General features: G+C 37.0%; 1 protein-coding gene across 1 annotated transcript; it reads left to right on the forward strand.

The window, feature by feature from the left end:
* On the forward strand, nucleotides 1-24,150 carry LOC306865670 (integrator complex subunit 2-like). The gene is made up of 25 exons (XM_079410414.1): nucleotides 1-519; nucleotides 1,153-1,449; nucleotides 1,630-1,768; nucleotides 3,896-3,998; nucleotides 4,264-4,377; nucleotides 7,052-7,182; nucleotides 7,268-7,438; nucleotides 7,525-7,745; nucleotides 7,998-8,123; nucleotides 8,913-8,984; nucleotides 9,880-9,994; nucleotides 11,391-11,459; nucleotides 11,851-11,985; nucleotides 13,322-13,498; nucleotides 14,358-14,466; nucleotides 15,319-15,423; nucleotides 15,601-15,765; nucleotides 16,585-16,786; nucleotides 16,867-16,992; nucleotides 17,097-17,298; nucleotides 17,393-17,686; nucleotides 18,499-18,606; nucleotides 18,974-19,079; nucleotides 19,549-19,725; nucleotides 23,080-24,150. Exons 2-25 carry the CDS (start codon nucleotides 1,157-1,159, stop codon nucleotides 23,250-23,252), a joined length of 3,633 nt encoding a protein of 1,210 aa, XP_079266540.1. The 5' UTR covers nucleotides 1-519; nucleotides 1,153-1,156; the 3' UTR covers nucleotides 23,253-24,150.
* Nucleotides 24,151-25,635: the final 1,485 nt, after the last annotated feature.

A 25,635-nucleotide genomic window follows, 5' to 3' on the forward strand; every position in this document is an offset into this window, starting at 1 on the left:
GCACTCAATACTTGGTCGGGAATCCTTTTGCAGAAATGACTGCTTGAAATGATTGTAAATGTTCCATATTTATTACGCTGTTTCTATATAGTATCTATGAACACGCCAGTGATGGCCAAACAATGGTGTCTAGGTAGGCGGCTCACTAGGGTTTTGAGACGCAGTCAGAGTTCAGCATGCACACCGAAGGCAGATGAGCGCTTGAGCTAAAACAACTCATTACTTTTAGCTTGCTGTCAGTAAACAGTCTGGGGGACGTAGATGGTTTGAAACAGAATAAGTCAATTATATAAAGCATATAAATATCGGAATTATAGTGTTTCAAATAGTTGCATCTTGATGAATGGATCTCTTTTTATTAGCTCTAGCAGCTAGCCTGTTAGCTTACCGGTGAACTCTACTACCTTAACCGACGACGCTCAACTTCCTGTAGGCGTGAGAATCACGAAAGACCGTGGTCTCACGGGCCTAATCGGAGCTTGTGTTTCTGCTGTAGCCAGCGGCTCCGGTAAACTTCAGGTAAGCCGGTTACATTACTGTTCCACGGTCCCTAATGATACAAAATAAAATTTTATTAGATTCTGATAAATTAACGCGCAAGCCAAAGGGTTTGATACGTTAAATATTACTTTGTATTTCATTGTGCTGTGCATCTTAGGGCAGTTCTCTCCACAGCATTCGAAAGTGATTTAAATAGCCTAGTATTTCTTTTTTAGCGCAACAAATGTTAAAACATGAATACACATTTTTATAAATGCCTCTAAAATTGAAGTAAACTCACTATTATACCATGGGATTGTTTTATTACCATATTCATATGCTACAGTATTTACAGACGTTTACTAAATGCTTAAAAGAGTAGCCTAGTATTGCCATAGTGCATGTCCAGAACATAGTTTTAAAATGCTAAGTCATGGTAATACCACAGTGCTGTTTTTGGTGTGGATTTTAGTCTCAAATGTAAAAAATAAATAAATGAAACAAAATGACAGTTATACTTTATTGAAAAAAAATCCCGTAGTCATTTATTATTGTGATTTTACAGTAATAGCAATAGTTGTACTAACCAATATTGTGTAAAGTATGGTGGTTATAAACGTTTTTTCATCTAAAATGTTTACTTTCTTTGTCTTTTCCCTTCATTCTTTGCAGCATAATGGCAGACAGTGCCAGTCTTCAGTTTGTGAGCCCATATGCATTTGAGGCCATGCAGAAGGTAGATGTGGCCAGACTAGCCGCTTTAAGTGACCCAGAGCTGCGGCTCCTGCTGCCCTGTCTGGTGAGGATGGCTCTCTGTGCCCCTGCGGATCAGAGTAACACCTGGGCACAGGACAAGAAGCTCATCCTGCGACTGCTGTCAGGGGTGGAGGCGGTAAACTCCATTGTTGCGCTACTGTCTGTGGATTTCCATGCTCTGGAGCAGGACGCTAGAAAAGAGCAGCAGCTGAGGTGAGTTCAGTTCAGAAGCTAGAAATTGCTTTCATGTGGCCGTTCTATAGATTCTGTTCATTGGCAGCATAAATCAGATAAGTTGTAAATCAGATAAGTGCTCTGAGAAATTGAGAGAGGTGTTTTGGAGGGAATTTTGCTTAAATATCTGATGATTCTAATTATATTTTCTCTGTACAGGCATAAGGCTGGTGGCTCTAATGGCGAAAGCATCCTGGTCTCTCAGCTGCAGCATGGTTTGACTCTGGAGTTTGAGCACAGTGATCCTCTCAGGAGACTCAGACTGGCTCTTAGTGAGCTGCTGGCCATTATGAACAAGGTTTAGTAGGCTTTTATTTACTTTTAATCTGGATAATGATCTGTCCTTCACTTTAAAAGTAAAGTGTATCATTTTGTTAATGTTAAGATACTTTCCTCTAGACAACTGTAAATTAGTCCAGGAATGTGTAATTATTTTATTATATATTATTTAAAAAATATATATAAATATATTATATATAATGTATACATATACAGTGCCCTCCATAAGTATTGGAACAGTAAAGACACAATTGCTCTGTTGGCCGTGGAGTCAAGACATGTACAAATATGATTAAAAGATGAATATGAGACAAAACTACAGAATATCACTTTATTATTAGCCATTTCAACACATGCATGTTTTACCAAATAAAAAGAACAGCACTTTTAGAGTTCATCCCACTCATTGATGTGAGCATAAGTATTGGGACAGTTGAACATAAGGCAGATATAAAAGATTAAAAGCTATTATTTAGTTGCAGATCCCTTGCACACAATCACAGCAGTGAGTCTGTGATCCATAGACATCACCAGACTCTTGGTCTCATCCTTTGAAAGACTTTTCCCAGCCTTTAATGCAGCCAATTCCAATTGTTGCTTGTTTTGGGGAGTTTCTGCCTTTACTCTCCTCTCCAGCTGGTGAAATTCATGTTCAATCAGATTTAAATCTGGAGATTGACTTGGGCAATCTAAGACTTTCCATTTATTTGCCCTTATAAATTCCTTGACTGAACTGGCAGGGTGTTTTGGGTCATTGTCCTGATGCAATATGAAGCACTTCCCAATGAATCTGGTGGCATTTTCTTGAATATTGGTAGGCAAGATGGTTTTGTACCCTTCCAAATCCATTCTGCTACTGTCATCATACATTAAGTCATCAGTAAAGTTGAGAGGGCCTGTTCCAGAGACAGCCATGCATGCCCATGCCATGACACCACCTCCACCATGCTTTACAGATGAGGCTGTGTGCTTCGGATCATTTGCAATTACCTTTTTTTTCTCCACATTTTTGCTTTCCCATCACTTAGATAAAGGTTCATCTTTGTCTCGTCGGTCCATAAACACAGTTCCAAAACTCTTCTGGCTCACCTTTGTGCTTTTTTACAAACTCTAATCTTGCCTTTCTATTTATGGTGCTGGTCAGAGGTTTGCATCTTGCTGTGTAGCATCTGTAATTCTGTGTCAAAGTCTCCTGAGGACAGTAGATTGTCAGAGCATCACCCCAGCTTTCTGGAAGTTGTTGGTGATTTTAAAGACATGTCTTTTAGGATTCATTTTCAGAGCTTTTATGATTTGTCTGTCATCAGCTACTGTTGTTTTCTCAGCCGATCAGGTAGTTGTTGGTTGCTGGTGTCGCTGGTGGTTTCCAAACTCTTGATTTCTCCATGCCCTTTGTTTTTGTTATATTTCTAATTGACTTCCTCTTTTCTTTTAGCATCCAAATTGCTTGCTTTTCTCTCAAAGTCAGTTCCCTCATCTTCATCCTGGTTTGTGTGCGTCTTCATCAATTGCAGGATTCAGAATACAGAAGTAATGGATATAATGATACAACACATCCCCTGCTTTTAATATCTGAAGAATTAATGCAACAGGACACAGCTGATCACTTAGAAAGACCTGTGAGGCAACTGTTCAATACTTATGCTCACATCAGATAGAGGGATGAACTCTAAAAGTGCTGATCTTAGCTGGTAAAACATGTATGTGTTGAAACGGCTAATAATAAAATGTGACATTCTGTAGTTTTGTCTCATATTCATCTTTTAATCATATTTGTAAATGTCTTGACTCCACGGCCAACAGAGCAATTTTGTCTTTACTGTTCCAATACTTTTGGAGGACACTGTGTATATATTCAAATAGAAAATTATTATTTTAAATTTTATAAATATTTAACAATATTATTTTTTGTTCAAATAAATGTAGCCTTTGTGGACAGAAGAGACCTTAAAAATAAAAAATACCACTAAAAATACCTACCCCAAATAACATGGGTATAATGATCCTTTTAGCAAACTGAAAGACAAGAACAACCAAATTAAAAGGCTACATGCGTTTTCCTCAATATTTCATAAATATGCTGTGTTTGTTATCTTTAATTCATTGTATCACACATAGTGTTAAAATATTTTCCTGTGTTCAACAGGTGGCTGACTCTAATGGAGAGTTTTTCCTCAAGTCCTCTGAGTTGTTTGAGAGTCCCGTGTATCTGGAGGAAGTAGCTGATGTTCTTTGCATCCTACAAGCAGGTCAATGGTGTAACATTTTTGTTTTGGTGTAAAGTCTGTCAAAAACTTTGCTTGACAAGTTAGTGAAAAAACACCATTAAACTATTCTATGACACAATCTTTGTTAAATCAGTAAACATTTCCTTCAGCATGTCAGAAATGACAAACCTGCTAAGATTATACTTCAGCTGTGCCTGTAATTTATCTTTATCTGATATTTTGTTCTTTATTTACTCTCTTTGAAGATAAAACTAAACATAGAAAATTATTTGTCTGTTCTGAACAGAGCTGCCTTCTTTGCTGCCCATCATTGAGATGGCCGAGGCCCTGCTTCACGTGCGGAACGGAGAGTGGTTCCTGTGCCTGCTAGTGGCAAATGTCCCAGACAGCTTCAGTGAGGGTATGTCCAACAAATATTGAATTTAAAACAGTTAAAAATTTAACTTTTAATCCATTCACTTTCCTGTCCTAGACAACATGAAATCAACCCTTATTAGATATACGTTTTAACTGCAAGTGCCTGGCCTTACTGTGCACTTTTTAGACATATTCATTTGTGAGCCGTCTGAGTCTGAATGTGCTCAGGCTAATTTTAAACTACAGGCAAAAAAAAGTGATTTTAGTTGAATTTGGGGTTTTCACAAAAATGAGTTCATTAAGTTCTCGTCTAGTGATCCCAATGCTCCAAATAGTAATTAAACATCTAAAATATTTTTTTTTTTGTGTATTTTCTTCGCTCGCCTCTCGCATTGACTTTCATCCGAAGCGCACTCAAAAATACACATATACATAGAATTAGTATTTAAATATTCACACAAATATAATCTGTTTTTTTAAAGTGAATGTTTGGGAACTTTTGGGGAAAAACATCTGATGTGTAACATTATATTAGATCCCTGCAGTACAGTAGGCTTTAATATATAGGCCGTCTGTCTCATTAAAAGGGAATCACTCACTGTTCTTGATTGAACTGCTTTTGTAGTTGTAATAATTAATTTATTTGTAATGAATCCACAAAAGGGATTTTTAAATGTTATTATTAGTTTTTCTTACTTGAATGCCTTTGTTTAAATGTAAAATGAAAAAGGTAATGCATTACTTTTCTTATATTTGTTCTACTGTTTTTTTTGCATCTTTTCTTATTTATAATAACAATGATAAAATCAACAAATAGCTATATTGTGATTATTAATATAGTAATGATCATTAAGACAAGAAGTCAAGGAAAAGATGCATTGTTGCTAGGTGAATTTGCTTTGGAACTTTCAGAAAACTTTAACTCTGTTTTTCTCAAAATTGATTTTGCTGACTCTGTCGACTTCAAACGAGTGTAGTTCAGTCATTTTTTGATCATACATCATTTTGAAGGTCTTTTAATGTGACAGTGAATGTGAAAATTAAAAATAATTCATTTTTGAAAATTTGCTCATTGTGACACATTATGAAAGTTCATTGAATTGTGAATTCACTTTTAAATAGTTGGAGTTGCATTCAGGTGTTTCTAGGTTTTGGATCAGGGATATGTACATTTGTTTTCTTTTTAACATACCAAAATATAACAGTATGTTTAGTTTTTCTTCATTGACTATAAAGCCACATGAAATGCAGTTTTACTTTACATTTTATCTGCCTTATGTGGCCATTGCACGATCATCTGTGAGGTGCTGAATGTCCATTTTGATGAGTATTGGGGGGCTGATTATGTGCAGTTTGGGCATGGGTGTGTTTGTGCACCTCTTTATGTGTGTATGTGGGTTTTCCACAGAGATGCTCTAAGTGGAAATAAAAACATCTCTGAGTCTGTGCTATCTTTTCATCACTCCCAGGTCCTTGTTGAGTCAATAGCTTATTTGTGTGAGGCTCCATTCAGAGCCAGTTTGAAATGTTTTGTATTATTGAATGGCCAATTCTCAAGGCTCATTACCTAGACTTTCATTGGGAGAATATTCCACTCAAGGCTGAATCATTAAGGGAAAGAGCTTGTCTATAGAGATACGCTGTAATCAGATGCAGCATCAATTGTGACGGACTCAGCTGCGTTTTCTCTCAATCAGACGTTTTTTTTTATAAGAGGCTATTGAAACTAATATCATTCCGGCACTCGGTCATAAAAGATTCTCTGTAATTCTTTTCGTTCAGTGTGGCAAAATGTCATCTGTGGTTAAAATCACGTAGTAAAAAGTAAACAAATATTTAAATTCAAGGTGAGAGGAGAGCTGGATTCCAAGCCAAATAAAGAAAGATATTTGTGGAGAATATTTTTAAATAATCTCATCTGAGCCGTAACGTAGTAGTTGCCACGATTCAGTCAAGTTCAGCTGTTGTGCTCGTATGGATTCACAGTATCGAATCTGGTCTACATCTTGCTTGGGTAGACCAGATGGCCTGTATAAAACTTAGAAAAAGCTACGTGTTAGCATTCCTGTTCATTTTAGTAGATTGAGACCGAACCATGTTAACCAGCCCATAATTCTTTTCGTGATCAAATGTGTCTTTCAATAAAAAAAATTTAAAAAGCCCAAAAGAAAGTGAAAGAAGCCTCTTATTCTCGCCAAGGATGCATTTATTTGTTAAAAAAGTAATATTAATACAGTATTACAATTAAAAAAAACAGTTTTCTGTGTTAGCTCATTTTTGTGATATGAAGCTAAATTTATGCAGTCTTTAATCCTGTCTTCAGTGTCACATGATTTTAGAAATCATTCTAATGTGTTGATTTGGAACATTTCTTATCATCAATGTTTAAAACATTACATTTTTGGTACATGGAACATTTGTTCAGGGTTCTTTGATGAATAGAAAATTTAAAAAGAATAGAATAGAAAATTTGAAAATGAAGTCTTCCGTAATAATTTTTTATTGTTTTTACCGTCACTTTTGATCAATTTAATGCATCCTTCCTTAATAAAGATTTTAATTAAATTGTTACTTATCTTACGGACTCCAGACCTTTGCACTGTACTTAATGTATGTCTAATCTAACAATATTAGTATCTTTTATGTGGTTTATAGGCTGCTTAAAGTTAAAAGCAGCACATTTAATCAAAATTGCTTGTGTGTCTTCGTGTCTCCAGTCTGCAGGGGATTGATAAAGAATGGAGAACGGCAGGATGAGGAGAGCATGGGTGGGCGACGCAGGACAGAAGCTCTTCGGCAGCTGTGTCAGATGAACCCTTCTCAGGCTCTGAACATCAGGGCCATGGTGGTGAGTCTCCAGCACTAGACCACCTGTCATGCTAAATTGACCAGAACCATGTGTCATTAAAGTCAAGACCTTGGTCCTTCCACAGGTGGAAGAGTGTCATCTTCCAGGTCTGGGTGTTGCTCTAACGCTGGACTATAAACCAGACATTGCAGATGAGGCGGTCAGTCCTCTTGTGTCTTATGTCAGCGGCCTACTTCTGGGCACCAATGCAAAAGTGCGTACCTGGTTCAGTATGTTCATTCGCAACGGTCAGCAGGTAAGGAGGAACAGCAGAAGCACTCAGACAATTGATGATTAGCTGCTTTGGAAACACATGAAATTCATGTATGTGTCTCACTTCAGAGGAAAAGAGAGAGCAGCTCAGTTCTGTGGCAGATGCGGAGGCAGCTGCTGTTGGAGCTGGTGGCCATCTTACCCCGTTCCCGCAGTACCCATGTTCCCAACGACAGTGACATGGACTCAGACAGCAGCTCGGGGTACTCTGGCCTGCGGGAGGAGCATGTGGTGAAGGCCAGTGCGCTGCTGCGGCTCTATTGCGCACTTATGGGGATTGCTGGTCTTAGGTATGCTACAGCTGACACATATCAGTTCTTTAAAGTATAAATGGGTGGTAGAGTAACTCTTAACCATGAGTAATTTAGATGCTTAAGGTGCTAATTTTCCTATGTAAGAAGTCCTGGCTCCATTCCATTGGATGTTATGGAATCTTAATTCCAACAGTGTTTTGATTATATTCAGTTCCTGAAGACACTGAATTCCTCTTCCAAATGTTGCAAACTTTTAATGGTGGTAACAAATGTGTTTTCTTTCCACAGGCCCACAGATGAAGAGGCGGAGCAACTGTTGCAGTTGATGACCAGTCGTCCACCAGCCACACCTGCAGGAGTGCGCTTTGTCTCCCTGTCCTTCTGCAAACTGCTGGCGTTCCCTACCCTCGTCAGGTACACACTCTGACACAAATACTACACCTGTTAAGATAAATAACGATTTAAAGATTAAAATGGTCATATTATACTTTAATCAAATTTTTCTCAATGAGGTACCGTTGTAATGTGTCAAAAACAATTATAATTTAGTTTCAAACTATTTTCCGCTTCCATTTGAATCTCTGACATCAGAAATACTAGGATTTCAGTACAAACTGTTTTAGCTGCTGATCTTTTTGGACTTCTGAAACTCTCAGAAGTCCAAACTGTTAATAATTAATTAATAATTTACTCAACATTGATAATAATAAGAAATGTTTTTGAGCACCAAATCAGCATATTCAAATGATTTCTGAAGGATCATGTGACACTGAAGACTGGAGTAATGGTTGCTGGAAAGTCAGTTTTGCCATCACAGGAATAAATTGCATTGCAATTTTAAATGGTAGTAGTTTTTCACAGTATTGTTATTTTTGCTGTATTTCTGATCAAATAAATGTAGTCTTGGTGAGCAAAAGAGACTTTGTCAAACATAAAAAAAAAACGTTTTAGGCCCCAAACTTGGACAATAGTGAATGTCAAAAGATCAAGGAAAATAATCATTTTGCATGACATGACCTCTTTAAATATGTAACATTAGCAAGCACTTTGTATTTTCAGTAAACATCAACATCAGCACTTTAATGTTCTGTCACGCAGAGAAGTTCAGTGCAAAGTTCAGTTCATCTCCAATAGTTTAATTTACTCAAACTTCAGATTAAAACGCAGATGCATCATCATTGCTGTTGTTTCTTCTCTCTGCAGTACTCCAGAACAGGAGCAACTGATGGTAATGTGGCTCAGCTGGATGATAAAAGAGGAGGAGTATTTTGAGAGGTACAGAAGCCCTTCAAACCCATAACAACCAATAAATGCATTTTACAACATACTAAAAATGCCAGTTATTTTATGATCGGCGAGAAGGAAATCTTCTGGACAAGTTTACAGGAAACAGAATTGTTCTGCTCATGTACCAAATGTCTGTTTATCCTTCAATCCTATTAGTTTTATTTCCTAGATAACTATTTAAGAAGCATTTGGAATTACATTTTGAATTATATTTTTGGTCTGCAATTATTCCTCTGAGGTCTGTCCAATCTGGAGCATTCAGACCCACTTCTGTTCTAGACATAGGCGGTATGAAAGCATAGGCTGATGAAACTATGAATTTTAGCCATCAGTACAGGCTTTTTTTATTTTTATTTTTTTATTACTTAGGCCACTTTTTTTAGTAGACAAGAAAAAATAAAATGTGTTGTGCAAACACAAAACATTTGTGGTGAATGTGGTCAATTTTCAGTATATTAGATAATTTTATGCTTCTAAAAGGGAGAGGGTGAGAGCATGAATGATAAAATGAAAACAGATGGGGTTATGCAGAGGTTAGGCAGTGACAGGCTTTTTCAATTTAATAACTAATAAGCAGCTGATGGGTTATAAGTCATCTCTCCTGTTGCTTGTGCTCCTCGTGACCCACTGTGATTGGAGCGCTTATCCACACTCTATAAATTTAGAGATAAATGTCCATTGATGCACGGCCAAGCGTGTGGTTTGTGGTTAGTGTTATCATATATGTGAAGCCCACTGTAACCCTTGGGGTTTGTATGTGTCTGTGTGTTTGTTCTATATAAAAGAGTGTTTAAATATGGACTCTTTTTAATGCATTTTCCCTTTCCTCTCTTTGCCTTCCCTCTATTTTGCTTTTCTGTCTCCCTTCTCTTATTCTTTCCAGTGCCGCTGGTGTCTCAGCCTCTTTTGGAGAAATGCTATTACTGGTTGCAATGTATTTCCATAGCAACCAGCTCAGTGCCATCATCGAGCTGGTTTGCTCCACCCTTGGGATGAAGGTGAGTTTAAGCAGTCAGTTGGTCAGCACTAGCAGCCATTGAATAAAACTAACAGTATAGTAAAATCACTTCAGCACTAATCTGGGGGACGACGACTGGTTTTCTAAATTACATCTGAGTTATAATTATTAACATTGGATGCCTGTAATGTCATGCAATTTATTAAGATCGGAGTGTCTCTTGAATGTATGTGGATGTCACGGAAGTTTGTGCTGTGTATGCATGTCACAACCCATTGAAATAAACTGGACTGGAAATGGTGATGCATTCGTTCGGGATTCTTTGATTTAATAGAAAGTTGAAAAGAACAGCATTTGTTTGAAATGTAAATCTTCAGTTTGTAAATGTTTTTACTGTCCCTTTAAAACAACTTAATGTGTCCTTTCTGGATTTCTGCATGTTTATTTAAAAAAAAAAAACTCATACTGTCCCCAAACTTTTGAACAATAGTGTGTATGATTAGGGAATTCTATAATGAATGTGCACTAGGTAGTAGGTTTAGTGAGAATTGTCCTTTTAGTTAGAGTAATGTGTGTATAAATAAATGAGCGTTAAAAATACATTCCACAATCGCAGATGTTTCTATCCCGGTGGGTTTAATTTCACAGAGGACCCCAAAGATAGCCGATGAAAAAGTAGCTTATATGCTCTGTAATTTTTTACCAAAGTTGCATGAGGACACACAGACTGGAATTTCACAGAGTACATCTGTGGAACACATATTTCAAACAAACCCACCCGAATAGGAATTTTAGCTGTTTCAACTGACTTACCTAGACAGCTGCTTTGAACATGCTGAACATTTTATTTTAGCTTATAATGAGCAAACATGCTTTATAATTAAGATAATTAGTTTTTGATTAGACAAAATCAATTAATTCTAGTGCCTACAGCAGTAGGTCAGTCTATCCATCAGTGGTTCACTCTAGAGGTACTGGGTTTTTGTTTGTTTCTCTATAAAAACAAGTCAAATTTAGAACCAAACAAAGGGGGGTACTTAGTCCTGTTTACTTTGAGGCTTAAATGCCAACATTGGTTAAATTCCAGAATTAGTCCTCTAGGTGTAAACATCCATTATACTTGGCTTGCACTGTAAAAGTCACAGAAGAGAGGGTGTTAATTGGTGGATTTATTGATTGTTAGTGTCTAGGAACATGCACATCCCAGAGAAGGCTAAAGTACGTCTGTGTAATATGTAATTGCCCTTAGCTGAGTCGTACATTATTGATGTGGTACAGATAGATGAGTCATGGAGGGTTTGTTTAGCCAGAATGAGTCACTTTCGGCATTAAAAAAAAAACTTAATATTTTGTTGAAATTTGTTTTTGAAGTTTCTAAACCTTGCACAGAGTTGAATCTGGTTGAGAACTGACTTAAACTCCTTATCCTTCCACAGATTGCCATCAAACCCAGCTCACTGAGCAAAATGAAGACCATTTTCACTCAGGAAATCTTCACAGAACAGGTGCCTCTTTCTTTACAGTGGGCTGATGGTGTTTTAATGCAAAACAGTCATTAAGTCATTAACAATGTTTTTGTAAAAGTAATTGTGCCTCTGAGTTTGTGCCATTTATTTGACATATTGCAAGAACTGTGTAGACACCAGAGCAAACATCTTAATTACTAACAGCCTGTCATATTATTACATGCACTATTATAGATATCCTGTCTTAACAGATAACTTTGAGAACTGCATGCTTGCCATCTGTTGAACATGGCAGTCCTAACAAATGGAAACAAAGCACTTTTTGTCATTATGGATAAGACATCTGTTGAATATCTTAAATGTTAATGTTGATGCACAATTATGGCATGAAGACGGATTTTGTGTTAAGTAGATTTTTGTGTTGTCACAGGTGGTCACAGCACATGCTGTGCGAGTGGCCGTTACTAATAACCTCAGTGCCAACATCACAGGGTTCCTCCCCATCCACTGCATATACCAGCTCCTGAGGAGCAGAGCCTTCACCAAACACAAAGTGTCCATAAAGGTAATCCCGAGGATACTCTTCTGACTGCTGTTTCTGTTCTGATGGAATTCTGTTGTGTTGTGTTTTGTTTTGTATCATTTGCTACCTTTTTTGCACTGTTCCATGCTGTTCCATGTTATTTTCTTGCATTCTTTGTTAGTTTATTATTCTATATTAAAGAATAAAATGGGGGGGGGGGGGGCACTAAATTACATAATAGCATTTAAATGAACACATTATTATTATTATTATTATTATTAATATATAAAAAAACTAACTCTAACGTGAATTAATATGATTTCTTTTAATTAATTAATAACATATTTATTTTTCCCCTTCAGTTACCAGATTTTATTAAAGAACATACAGTTCTTGATTCCTTAGCAGTTATAAAATAAATCATGATTAATGTCTACTCTCATTTTACTATAATAACAATAAAAAAAACTGTTAAGAAACACTTATATTCTATATATGTGTGCTCTGTATCCTACATTCATTCTGTTCAGTTCATTCTTTTTTTTCTTCTGATCTTTTTTGTGTTATGTTCCCATCTACTTTATTTATTTATTTATTTATTTTTTTATTATTTATTTATTTATTTTTTTATTTTTTTTACATCTTATTTACATCCTAGTTACATATGTTTGCTTGTTCTATCTTATTATATTTTGTTTTGTTTTCTGTTATTTTCTATGTATGTATTCTATTCTGTTGTATTTTTCCTGTTCTGTTGTTTTGTAAAGCATTCTCATTTACTTTATTTGTGTGGTTTCCTGTTTCCTGTTTTATTCTATCCTGTTCTATTCTGTTTGTTTTTTGTTTGTTTGTTTATTCTATTCTCTTTGTTTGTGTTCTCTTTGTTAAATTCTATTGTATTGTAATTCTGTTGTTGTTTTACGGTCTATTTTCTTCATTTTTCTTTTCTTTCCTATCCTGTTTTGTTTTTCTGTTCTGTTAAAATCCGCTCCTTGCTAACTACATTACTCTGTTCACTCTGTTCAGTGCTAGTATCGACTTGAATCCATCGGGTTCTATTATCTGTTTGACTGGCTGGCTCCTCTCCTGACACATGGAAAGACACTCCATTGATTTAATTAAGGATGTGGTTTTTGAATGTGGTAGCGCATCGCTCGGCTGATCAGAATGTTTCCTCACAATTACATCGTCAGCCTTAAAGACTGGAATCTGCCTCCTCTAGAGTCAGTAAGCCATGTTATAGCTATTGATCTGCTCAGCTGGAAAGATGATTTAATCACCCGAGTGCCAGAGGTAGAAGATTGGATAATTCACATATTCTGAATGATTTCTGAGTGTCTTTCTTTCTTTGTTTTTTTTTTTTTCCCTTTTTTCTTAGGACTGGATCTTCAGACAGCTGTGCGAGACGACTACTCCACTCCACACTCAGCTGCTTCCATTAATTGATGTTTACATTAACTCCATCCTGACCCCTGCTTCCAAGACCAACCCTGAGGCCACCAACCAGCCAATCACAGAGCAGGAGATCCTTAATGTTTTCCAGGGCTTGGCAGGGGTGAGTGGAGCTTAAGCATCTTTTCGATCATGTTGACTGCAAAATCTCAAAAAATAAAAAATGTAACTGTGATAAATGACCGCCCTGCAGGAGCAAAAATCAGTTGCATAGATATTATTGAAGGTTATTTTTAGACCAATGACATCTGGATATTGCAATATGTACAAGCCAAAGATTCAGATTTTAGAAGACTGATAGAAGCACTGATCATTGATAGAAGAGTAAAATATATAGGAAACTATTTAGGTTTAATAGTATTAAAGACCTGTTATCATGTGTGGTCTGTGGTAAAGTAAATATCACTGATACTGAATGTCAGTTGTCTTTAATGTAGAAATTAATATTATAATTTTAACTGCATTGACACTGTCGGATGACAACAAAATTTGAACTGAATTTAGCTGGAAAATCACACTATCTTTGCATCCCATGCTGTTTTTGAACTAAATTGGATCAACTTTGAACTGAGTTGAGCTGAATATTGACACTATTGTCTTATGAAGAGCTGCTTATAGCTGAATTGAAGTTTGCAACATTGACAGTTAATGAACTGAATTGATATAGTGTTTTATGGTATTATCTTCTGTCAAGCTGTTTTACAACTCAAATTGAATTTGTTTCATAATTGATGAATTTTACAACATTAACAGTGTTATTTTCATGTTTATTAATGTGAAAATTCTGTGAAACAATCTGTATAGTATAAAGTGCTATATAAATAAATGGACTTGTCTAGATTATACACTGTATATCTGTCCAATGCAGATCAAAACTATTTATTCCTGTTCTTTCTGCTGCTTTTAACCCCTGTTTGACCTCTCTCCATCTCTCGCCCCTCTAATTTTTCTGTCTCTCTCAGGGAGATGGAGGGAAAGCCCGTTCTCAGTACACCATCACCACCCAGTTGCTCATTCTCTATTACATCCTGTCATATGAGGAAGCTCTGCTTGCGAATACAAAGACTTTGGGTAGGTATATTATATTACATGCTTAACTGATATAGTTTAGGTGGAATTTCAAAAAATTGTACTTAATAATTTTTTTAAATTAAATTATTTCATATGATTTTTTTTACTTTATTACACAATTTTATTTAATTTTAAGTAAGTTATTTATATTGTATTTAATAATATGGACAAGGATGGAGGGACACTTCATTTTAAATGTGAATAGTATATTTCCTGTTTTACATTTCCTTAAATTAGAATTCACTTGTTCCGATTGATCCATTCAATTCATATTCCAGTTTAATTAGTTGAAAAAGATGTTTTTAATGTATTTGTTTTCGTTTAGATTTGTGTTGTTTTTTTCTGATTTTGTCTTCTCTTACAGCCTTTTTCTTTGTTTAATTTGAAACAATTCAACTATTAAATGATAGTCTCGGCACAACAGGACTTAATCATTTTATCTCCAGTTAATCTGGTGTATGCTCGCTTATGTAAATTGCTGTCTTGCCACCCAGAGTGCTGTTATAATATTAAGATGAGAGCGATACAGCTTAGCTTCCTGCTCTCTCCTCTGCATATTAAATTGCTTCAAACTTACACCAATCATCTGCAGTTTGACTTTGCTTTGGAAGCCTCTCATCGGTTATTAGAGCGGTTACTCTTCAGTGTTTATGCACACAGCTCTTCCCAGAGTGCTGTGCTTATTTAATCTCTCTCTCGCCCGCTCTTCTCCTCTATCATTCTAGAGTAATGATGCCCTTTGGCTGTGCTAATGAACTGGAATACAATGAAAAATCACCTGTACATGAGCTGCACCACAGAGGTCTATTTTTAACAAACAGCCTGATAAGCATGCATTCTCTCTCCTCCCAGCACTTATGCAGAAGAAACCAAAATCCTACTCTCCTGCCCTCATGGACCAGATTCCCATTAAACACCTCATTCGCCAGGCCCAAGGACTGCAGCAGGAGCTGGGAGGTAAAGGACACCCGTTAACCTCCATTGCACTTATATTCAGCAGAGTAGATTTAAAAGATGTGATAATATAGCCATGACACTGATACTTCATATCTTGCTGTATACATGCAAACAGTGAAAATGCTATTATACTTAAAATAAATGTAACTTTTTGATATTTATAATTTTTTTTTTTAGGCTTACATTCTGCTCTTCTGCGTCTACTGGCCACAAACTATCCTCACCTGTGCATGGTGGAGGACTGGATCAGTGAAGAAGAAGTGACTGGTACTCTGCCTTTACTGAGGAAGATGTTGCTGACATCCTCATCCTGCAAATACTCACAGACACAGCTACGAGAGGGTACAAGAAACTCACATTATCGCCCGCTTCGTTAAGAGCTAAATGTGGAAATCACATTTCTGATGTGACCGAGCATTAAAGATTTGCATTTAAGATTTTCTGCCATTTACTAAATCTTTTAAATTTGACTCATAATTTAAAACCATTTTGATGGATCCATTTTTACACAGTAAAGAATATTAATATGGATTAAAAGTGAAGAAAAGGGGATATGTCACACAAGTCAGTTTTGGTTATACCAACACAAGGTCAAAATAAGGAAATGGAAAGGCATATGTCTATATAATTCTTTATAAAATTTACAGCCACCATGGGTAAAAATAGAAAAGTTGTCGCTCAGGTGGATTCTGCAAAAGCAATTAGCACATCTCTGCTGTACAGTGTATTTATCAAGCAGTTTTCACGCTACAGTAAACCAGACCACTGAACTCTACATTGAGACTCATAAGGCCCTTTGGCACTGGAGATCAAAAGTGCTTATTATGGTCTATGATATGAATAGTTTGTTGTTGTAGTCTGACCTTTCATGTGCATGGCTCTATAGATATTTTGCACCTGCGGAGTAATGAGGCTGAAGGTGTTTCTGTATTCATACAAAGCTGCTCTGACAGGCCTGTTTCTGCACAGGACTCTTGTATTCAGACCGTGACAGGCTTATGCTATATTTAATGATATGGAAATAAAACAAACAAATATATTGATGTATAAAGCCTCTTTTTGAATTAAATATGGTCAAATAATTAACATAAGCAATTGTTTTTTTTATATATATAATTTTTTTTTTTTTAATGAACCATTTACATTTTTTTTTTTTCTTAGCTTTCCAGAATGTTCTCTCTGGTGGGCCCATGCTGCTGCGTATCCTGGAGCACCTGACGCTGCTCTCTGCGGGAGATCTGATACCATACGCAGAGGCTTTGACTGCCAGCATGGGGCTGCTCTTAGAGGACGGCGTCTCTCGCAGGATCCTACAGACTGTTAACAAACTCTGGATGGTACTTAATACAGTCATGCCACGCAAGTGAGACTTCCTTTGTGTTTAGTAAAATGGAAGGGAATCTTGCACTTCAGCTCTCGTACTAAGTCTCTTTCCTCTGTCAGGCTGTGGGTGATGACGGTAAACGCTCTGCAGCCTTTAGTAAAGCTCCTGCGGCAGCAGAAATACACTCAGAATGATCTGATGGTGGATCCTCTCATTGTCCTGCGCTGCGACTCCAGAGTCTTCAGGTATTACCTGCTTAGAAATGCCTGATAAGAAATACCCTAAAGAAATTCTATAATTCATGCTAATCTTAGTCTTACTGAAGGAATGTGTGTTTGTTCTCATGAAGGTGTCCTCCACTAATGGACATCACTCTTCATATGCTGAATGGGTACCTGTTGGCATCTAAGGCCTACTTGAACGCCCACCTGAAAGAGACGGCTGAATTTGAGCGACAAGCTCAGACTGCATCAAACCTTGGGCTGAGTGGCCAACCTGATACCCCTGAGGTCACCAGAGAAGAGCTGAAGAATGCTCTGTTGGCTGCTCAGGTAGACACATGCGCACACACACACCTCTAATGCTGTTTTCTGAATCATCAGTTTGTGCATTTGGCATATTTGTGTTGTTTTTGTCCACCTTCAGGACAGTGCAGCGGTACAGATCTTGCTGGAGGTGTGTTTGCCTCCCCCCCAGGAGGAGCTGCAGCTGGGAGGAGGTGGAGGAGCAGACAGCCTGTTGAGGAGTGTTCAGTCTGCTCCAGGTTTTCCCATGCGGCAGCAGGTGGGCGACGTGGGGGCTGGGCGGGGGGCCCAGGGGGATCGTGAGGCAGAGGGTGGGCTGCTCAGCGACCTGAGGGAGGTGCAGTGTCTCATCTGCTGCCTGCTGCACCAAATGTTCATCGCAGACCCCAACATTGCCAAACTAGTACACTTTCAGGTAATTAAGTTTCTCTGTTACAGTACTGTCATTACCATTAAGATACATACATTATACATGCATGCATAATGATCATAAGACAGTACACGCACACAAAGTTTTTTTTTTTCTCTATATGGATTTAACATTTTTATGTCATTTTAGAGTGAAACAGGATATTCAATGGGAAAAATGACATTTTATCCATTGGGAATTGATTAGATTGATTAGTGACAAGTGGTCTCTGTATGACAGGTGGTTGGAGGGGAGGGGTTAAAATCAAGTTACAGTACTGTTCAAAAGAGTCACTAATATGTTTTTAAAGAAATGGATGCTTTTATTAGCAAGGATTCATTTAATTCAAAAGTGGTAGTAAAGACATTTATAACAATATAACAGATTTTGGTTTGAAATAAATGCTGTTCTTTTGAAATATGTCACAGTTTCCACAAAAATATTAAGTGGCACTGTTTCTTGAGCAGCAAATCAGCATATTTAGAATGAGTTCTAAAGGATCATGTGACACTGAAAATTTACATCACAGGAATTAATTACATTTTTAAATATATAATGGCTTTTATTTAGATTTTTTTATGTGCACCAGTTAATCATTTGCAAATTTAGCAGGAACATGTATTAAAAAATCCATCTTGACTTGAATAGTTTTAAAATAAATGAACTATGAAGTATGTTTTAAAGAATAAAACAGCCTTTAGGTTTTTGTGAATCAGTTTCAGATAAAGGAAAACAAAATCAAAGAAGTCGCTAATTGGGTTCTAAATCTCTAATTGAGTTCTGAAGGTTTTCAAAATGTTCTTTAAATGTTTCTTCAGGGTTATTCACAGGCTTTGCTCCCTCTGACGGTGGCAGGAATTCCTTCCATGCACATCTGTCTAGACTTTATCCCAGAACTCCTCGCTCAACCGCAGCTGGAGAAACAGGTAAGCAGCTATCAGTTCGTCCATCCATATTTTCAGCCAGGACTACTAAATAGATCAGTTGCCAGTCTCAAGTTCCAGAATGAATTTGAATTCATGTGCGAATCCCTTAATTTGTTATACCACGAATATACACGGAATCTAATTTCTCTTACTAATATTTTTTTTTTTAGTATGTAAGTATACTTGGTAGGATACAAGACTCTTTATAGCTTTATAATATACACTACAACTTAATTTAGAGCTGTCTAGCTATAAGTTGAAGTATTAAGAGTATGTATTATGCTACTTGAATCACAGACACATGGTGAGCCCTCAGGGTTGACCTCTGGGCTTGATGCTAATGGCAGTTTTGTTTTGTCTGGCACAGATCTTCGCCATACAGCTGTTGTCCCATCTGTGCACCCAGTACGCCCTGCCCAAATCCCTCAGTGTGTCACGTCTTGCCATTAGTGTGATGGGCACCCTCCTCACAGGTAGAAATAACTCTTTCATCTGTTGCTTTATCTCTTTATCTTTCTTCCATTTTCTCTTTACCTTGGTCTCTGTTCTTATTCATTTATTAGGGCTGGCATTTTATTAAAGTGTGTCTAAAAATAACATTGATAATTGGAGATATCAGACCCCATTACCTTGCCTTCTTTTGTAGTAAAAACCAACCTGTGCAAACTTGTCCCATTATCCGAGTACACACTGCCCTCTGCTGGCCGCTTATTACTGCCTGTGATAAACCTTCATCTGCAGTGTTTAAAAAAAAATGCATCAGCCATCCATTTATTGTTTTATTGAATGGCTTACCAGAGTCTTGAGCACTGTTAAATCCTGCAGTTCCTGTGAAGTTTTAGTTTTATGTTATCTAGTGTATCTGTTCGCAAAACAACCAAAAATTGCATGTGATTCTGTAATATATTCACTTAAGTAAATCATTTTTGGTATCTTTCACAGTGCTGACCCGTGCCAAGCGCTTTGCATTTTTCATGCCGACGCTGCCGTGCCTGGTTTCATTCTGCAAGGCTTTCCCCCCTCTCTTTGATGATGTCATGTCCCTGCTGGTTCAGGTGGGACAGGTGTCTGCTGCTGACGTCACCACCAAGGCCAGAGATATTGATCCTCTCATTGCCAGTGAGTGTATTCTTGTCTTATTTGACTGAACTGTTTTTTGAATTGATCAATGGCTATTGTATGAGGCAGAGGCAGGGCAACATTTTAAATTGTTTTACTCCGTTCAAAATCAGATTTAATAGAGTGAAAATATGCATGCCGACTTTTTCATTTGCCTTGGTTCTTGAAGCATTTTTTCCATTTATTTTTCCCATAGGTTATTAAAAAAGTTGGTAACACTTTACAGTAAGGTTCATTAGTTAACATGAACTAAGAATGAACAATACTTCTACAGCATTTATTAATCTTAATCTCAATTTCAGAATTTACTAATGCATTATTTAATGCACTGTGAACTAATATAAACAATTAACAACTGTATTTTTATTAATTAACATTACCAAAGATGAATAAAGAGTGTAATGTAGTGTTCATTGTTCGTTCATGTTAATTAATTCATTAATTAATGTTAATGAACGACACCTTATTGTCAAGTGTTACCAAGCCTTAAGAGCTAAAGAGTTATATATACACACACACACTTTTTTATTTTTAGTGTCTTTTGTACTTAAAAGTACTCAAGTATTTAATAGTTTTATATTTGCATATGGTTTGCAATATGGTCTCTTGTGATTTATTAAACAACCGCAAAAAGCCATGATTCATATCAGCATTTGAACATTTCTGACTACTCCTAGTTATTATGCAAATCTAATAATGTGATGATATGGCTCAAAAATGAAGATTTTGACATTTGTGACCCTGGACCACAAAACCAATCTTAATTCGCTGGGGTATGTTTGTAGCAATAGCCAAAAATACATTGTATGCGTCAAAATGATTGATTTTTCTTTTATGCCAAAAATCATTAGGACGTTAAGTAAAGATCATGTTCCATGAAGATATTTAGTAAATTTCTTACTGTAAATATATCAAAACATAATTTTTGATTAGTAATATGCATTGCTAAGAACTTCATTTGGACAACTTTAAAGGCGATTTTCTCAATATACAGTGGGCACGGAAAGTATTCAGACCCCCTTAAATTTTTCACTCTTTGTTATATTGCAGCCATTTGCTAAAATCATTTAAGTTCATTTTTTCCCTCATTAATGTACACACAGCACCCCATATTGACAGAAAAACACAGAATTGTTGACATTTTTGAAGATTTATTAAAAAAGAAAAACTGAAATATCACATGGTCCTAAGTATTCAGACCCTTTGCTGTGACACTCATATATTTAACTCCGGTGCTGTCCATTTCTTCGGATCATCCTTGAGATGGTTCTACACCTTCATTTGAGTCCAGCTGTGTTTGATTATACTGACTGGACTTGATTAGGAAAGCCACACACCTGTCTATATAAGACCTTACAGCTCACAGTGCATGTCAGAGCAAATGAGAATCATGAGGTCAAAGGAACTGCCTGAAGAGCTCAGAGACAGAATTGTGGCAAGGCACAGATCTGGCCAAGGTTACAAAAAAAATTTCTGCTGCACTTAAGGTTCCTAAGAGCACAGTGGCCTCCATAATCCTTAAATAGAAGATGTTTGGGATGACCAGAACCCTTCCTAGAGCTGGCCGTCCGGCCAAACTGAGCTATCGGGGGAGAAGAGCCTTGGTGAGAGAGGTAAAGAAGAACCCAAAGATCACTGTGGCTGAGCTCCAGAGATGCAGTCGGGAGATGGGAGAAAGTTGTAGAAAGTCAACCATCACTGCAGCCCTCCACCAGTCGGGGCTTTATGGCAGAGTGGCCCGACGGAAGCCTCTCCTCAGTGCAAGACACAAAAAAACACCTGAAGGACCACAAGATGGTGAGAAATAAGATTCTCTGGTCTGATGAGACCAAGATAGAACTTTTTGGCCTTAATTCTAAGCGGTATGTGTGGAGAAAACCAGGCACTGCTCATCACCTGTCCAATACAGTCCCAACAGTGAAGCATGGTGGTGGCAGCATCATGCTGTGGGGGTGTTTTTCAGCTGCAGGGACAGGACGACTGGTTGCAATCGAGGGAAAGATGAATGCGGCCAAGTACAGGGATATCCTGGACGAAAACCTTCTCCAGAGTGCTCAGGACCTCAGACTGGGCCAAAGGTTTACCTTCCAACAAGACAATGACCCTAAGCACACAGCTAAAATAACGAAGGAGTGGCTTCACAACAACTCCGTGACTGTTCTTGAATGGCCCAGCCAGAGCCCTGACTTAAACCCAATTGAGCATCTCCGGAGAGACCTAAAAATGGCTGTCCACCAACGTTTACCATCCAACCTGACAGAACTGGAGAGGATCTGCAAGGAGGAATGGCAGAGGATCCCCAAATCCAGGTGTGAAAAACTTGTTGCATCTTTCCCAAAAAGACTCATGGCTGTATTAGATCAAAAGGGTGCTTCTACTAAATACTGAGCAAAGGGTCTGAATACTTAGGACCATGTGATATTTCAGTTTTTCTTTTTTAATAAATCTCCAAAAATGTCAACAATTCTGTGTTTTTCTGTCAATATGGGGTGCTGTGTGTACATTAATGAGGAAAAAAATTAACTTAAATGATTTTAGCAAATGGCTGCAATATAACAAAGAGTGAAAAATTTAAGGGGGTCTGAATACTTTCCGTACCCACTGTATGTATATTTTTTTGCACCCTCAGATTCCAGATTTTCAGATAGTTGTATCTCAGACAAACAAAAAAATTAACAATTTTGAAAAATTGACACTTATGACTGTTTTTGTGGTCCATTTATTTTGAAATAAATAATTTATACATTGCCAATTGCATATTAAAGCTCAAAGGCCTTTTAGTTTTCTTATTATATTGATGTTTAATTCAGAATATAATATTAATATTTATTATAGTAACATTGCATTTAAATATTCATTGTATTACACCTATAACTATAATATTTCGTGATTATATTACCATCAGATTTAACTTGATAAACTTCCAAAAAAAATTGTGTTAGTGACAAATGACCTGTGAAGTAAATAAATATCCACTTGCAAATTCAGGTACCCCATGAATCAAAAGATAACTAGGTTCGTTTTCAGTCACTTCTCTTTTTGAACAGATAAAATTTATTTGAGATTGATTTTCAAGTCTGATGACCCTAACTGTTTCTGCAGACTTTGGCAGACAAAACAAATGGCATTCTTTGCAAGTTTATAGTTTTTGCACAGTCTGTTGAGCATGTGAGCTTCTGTTTCAAAGTGTTCTATTCCTTCTTTATTATTTGTTCTTTTATCTAAGCATCAGTAATATGAGGTTATCTTTTCACGGTTCATTTCTCAGTATTTATCAGGATATGATCACAAAATGGTGTGGCCAAATCATGTAGCCCTAGATTTAGATCTAATCCACTGTGCTCTTGTGTTTAGGGCTCCAGTATCTGAGACAAAAGCCACAGGAAATACCGCTATCAGAATCCAAATACTCTCTACGCAAGAGGTCTGCAGAGGATCTGGGTGGAGCCGATCCTGATGTGCAGCTGTGCTATCAGATAGAGTCCACCTTCATGGACATCATTAGCTCCAGCACACAGGCACTGTGACAACACTAACAGACAAATAGAAAAGTGAATGGGACTATGCTTAGATTGGAATGAGTTTTTGTCCCATGTAAAGGTTAAGCCTCATGTTACAGAAATCTGCTTATGAACATGCAAAGCAGTATAATGATAGATGACTTACAGCTGTTGGACTAGTGCTGGGACCATTTCAGTTTTCAAGTCAGTCCACTCAAAACACAGAACATGAATTTTCTCCTCCATTTTGGCGCATACCACAAGTTAAGAAGACATCTGGAATGAAGGTACGAAAGAAATTCAAATTTTATATAGTTTTACGTAATCTGTACTTATATGGTATATATGAATAGTCAAATCACGGGGTACCATTTTTCAAAACAAAGGACGAGATGTACTGAAAGATAAAAATATAGATTGCAATTTCATATTCTGTTGCCAGCCAAAACCACCATCTATATTCGACTCAAAACAACGTTCAGCAAGCTTTTTTTTTTATTTATTTTTTAAGTGAATTGGACGTTCATTCTCTGGCCTGTTGTGGAGGATTGGAGTAATTCTGGTCACAAAGCAGCTTGCTGTAGATGTAGTAGGCATTTTCTAAATGGCGTGTTAGCTTGTTAGTTAAGTGTGTATTTGAGTGAGTGATGAAATATTAGTTCAGGGCACTTTACAGTGATATTATTGGTCTGTTTTCTAGACCACCATTTAAAAGAGTATTTTCTTGGCTCAAATTCACCTTTTGTTGAAGCGTGACGTCTGAATTTTGTTTGTTATCTTGGTTTTGTATACATGTCAATCGTACATTTTGAACATTTGTATTAAAACATCTTTTTGGCATCTCTTTGTTTACTCAATTTTAATTATAGCTTACTTATAGCTTTATATTGAGTTGGGATTTTAAAATTACATTAAAAATATATTCAAAATTACACAATTCAGTTATATTTAGCACAAACTGAGGAGGACATATGGGTGGCATTGTGATTGTAAGTCACCTAAAGCTCGAACAGTTGGAGCAACTGGATACTGAAGACATTTGCATTAACTTATATTTTACATAAACGGCCTGATATTAACTGATCTTTTATCTGTGGTGAAAAAAAAGTGTGTTAAAAATAACACATCATTTAGATCCATGTGGGGGCGCTCTTGACACATGCAGAAACACAGGATCCGCAGCCTGGAGAACACATGGAAACACTTAAGCATGATCAATGATTGAAGCATAACAAAAAACTTGGCCAATCACATGCTCCTTTTGCTCCAGAACAATGGTTTTCTGTGTCATGAGTGCTTTAGAAAATGCTCTCATTTAATTTGCAATCAAATTTGGCCCAAGATACTACACATGAAAGTAAAAAAATCCAGTATATACAAGAATGTACTTTTTCAAAGCCAAATTACACTGTAAAGCTTGACCTAACCTTCACGTTAGCTTTTTCTGGAGTGGTTGAATGAAAATCTGTCATCTGTCATTCTTACCCTCATGTTGTTCCAGACAGACTTTCTTTCTTCTGTGGAAATCAAAGGAATATGTTTTGAAGAATCTTGATAAAAATTGTGGTTCTCATTGACATCTATTGTATGATCTGAAACAATATAATAGAAGTCAATGGGAGCTAAAACATTTTGGTCACCAACATTCCTCAAGAAAGTCATACAAGTTTGCAAAGACTTAAGGGTGAATAAACGATGACAGAATCGGGCTCTGGTCATTTTTTTTTGCCTTATCTGCATCACTTTTATAAAAGAATTAATAAACAATAATTTATACATATTTTGTATTGTCCCTTTAAGAAGCTATGAAGTTTCTTATGTCTGATGTGCAGTATGTGCTCCTATGTAAAGATAAATATAAATAACTACGGCATCCATGGCTTCTAAAGGCACATCTGCCCATAGGGAGATCATAGATGTTGTTGTGTGTGATAGAAGTGGAAGAAAAGGCAAAAAATATGCATCCAGAATGTGTAAATGGTTCTCACCGCAGGTCTTTTGCCTCTACAGAGCTCTGACTCTGAGCTGCTGTGAACGGCCTCAGGCTAGCGAAGGCAAAATCACAGATCAGTTTTGTTTCTCCTTTAAGGCACTGTCAAGTTTAAACACCTTTTTTCACACAAAAAAAACTTCAGTGCTCTTTTCTCTCTTTCACCTTTCCTTGCACCTCCATTCTTGCTCGAGTGTGCATGGCAGAGAGAATTGGAAATGTTTATCACCTCCCCTAGCAGAGCCGGCTTTCTCTGTTCCAGGGCCATTTCTCGTTACTTGCTCATTTGACCTGCTATTAAGTTATTTTCCTCACTTCTTGAGTGGGAAGTTTGCCGTTGCGCGCATCAGTAAATCAAATTGACTTTGTGCTGCGAGACAAAGGTCTGCTGAAATCTAAAAGCGCCGATAATGTAATTCA

This window comes from Barbus barbus (assembly GCF_936440315.1).
Source record: "Barbus barbus genome assembly, chromosome: 47".
NCBI classification, from domain to species: Eukaryota; Metazoa; Chordata; class Actinopteri; order Cypriniformes; family Cyprinidae; genus Barbus; species Barbus barbus.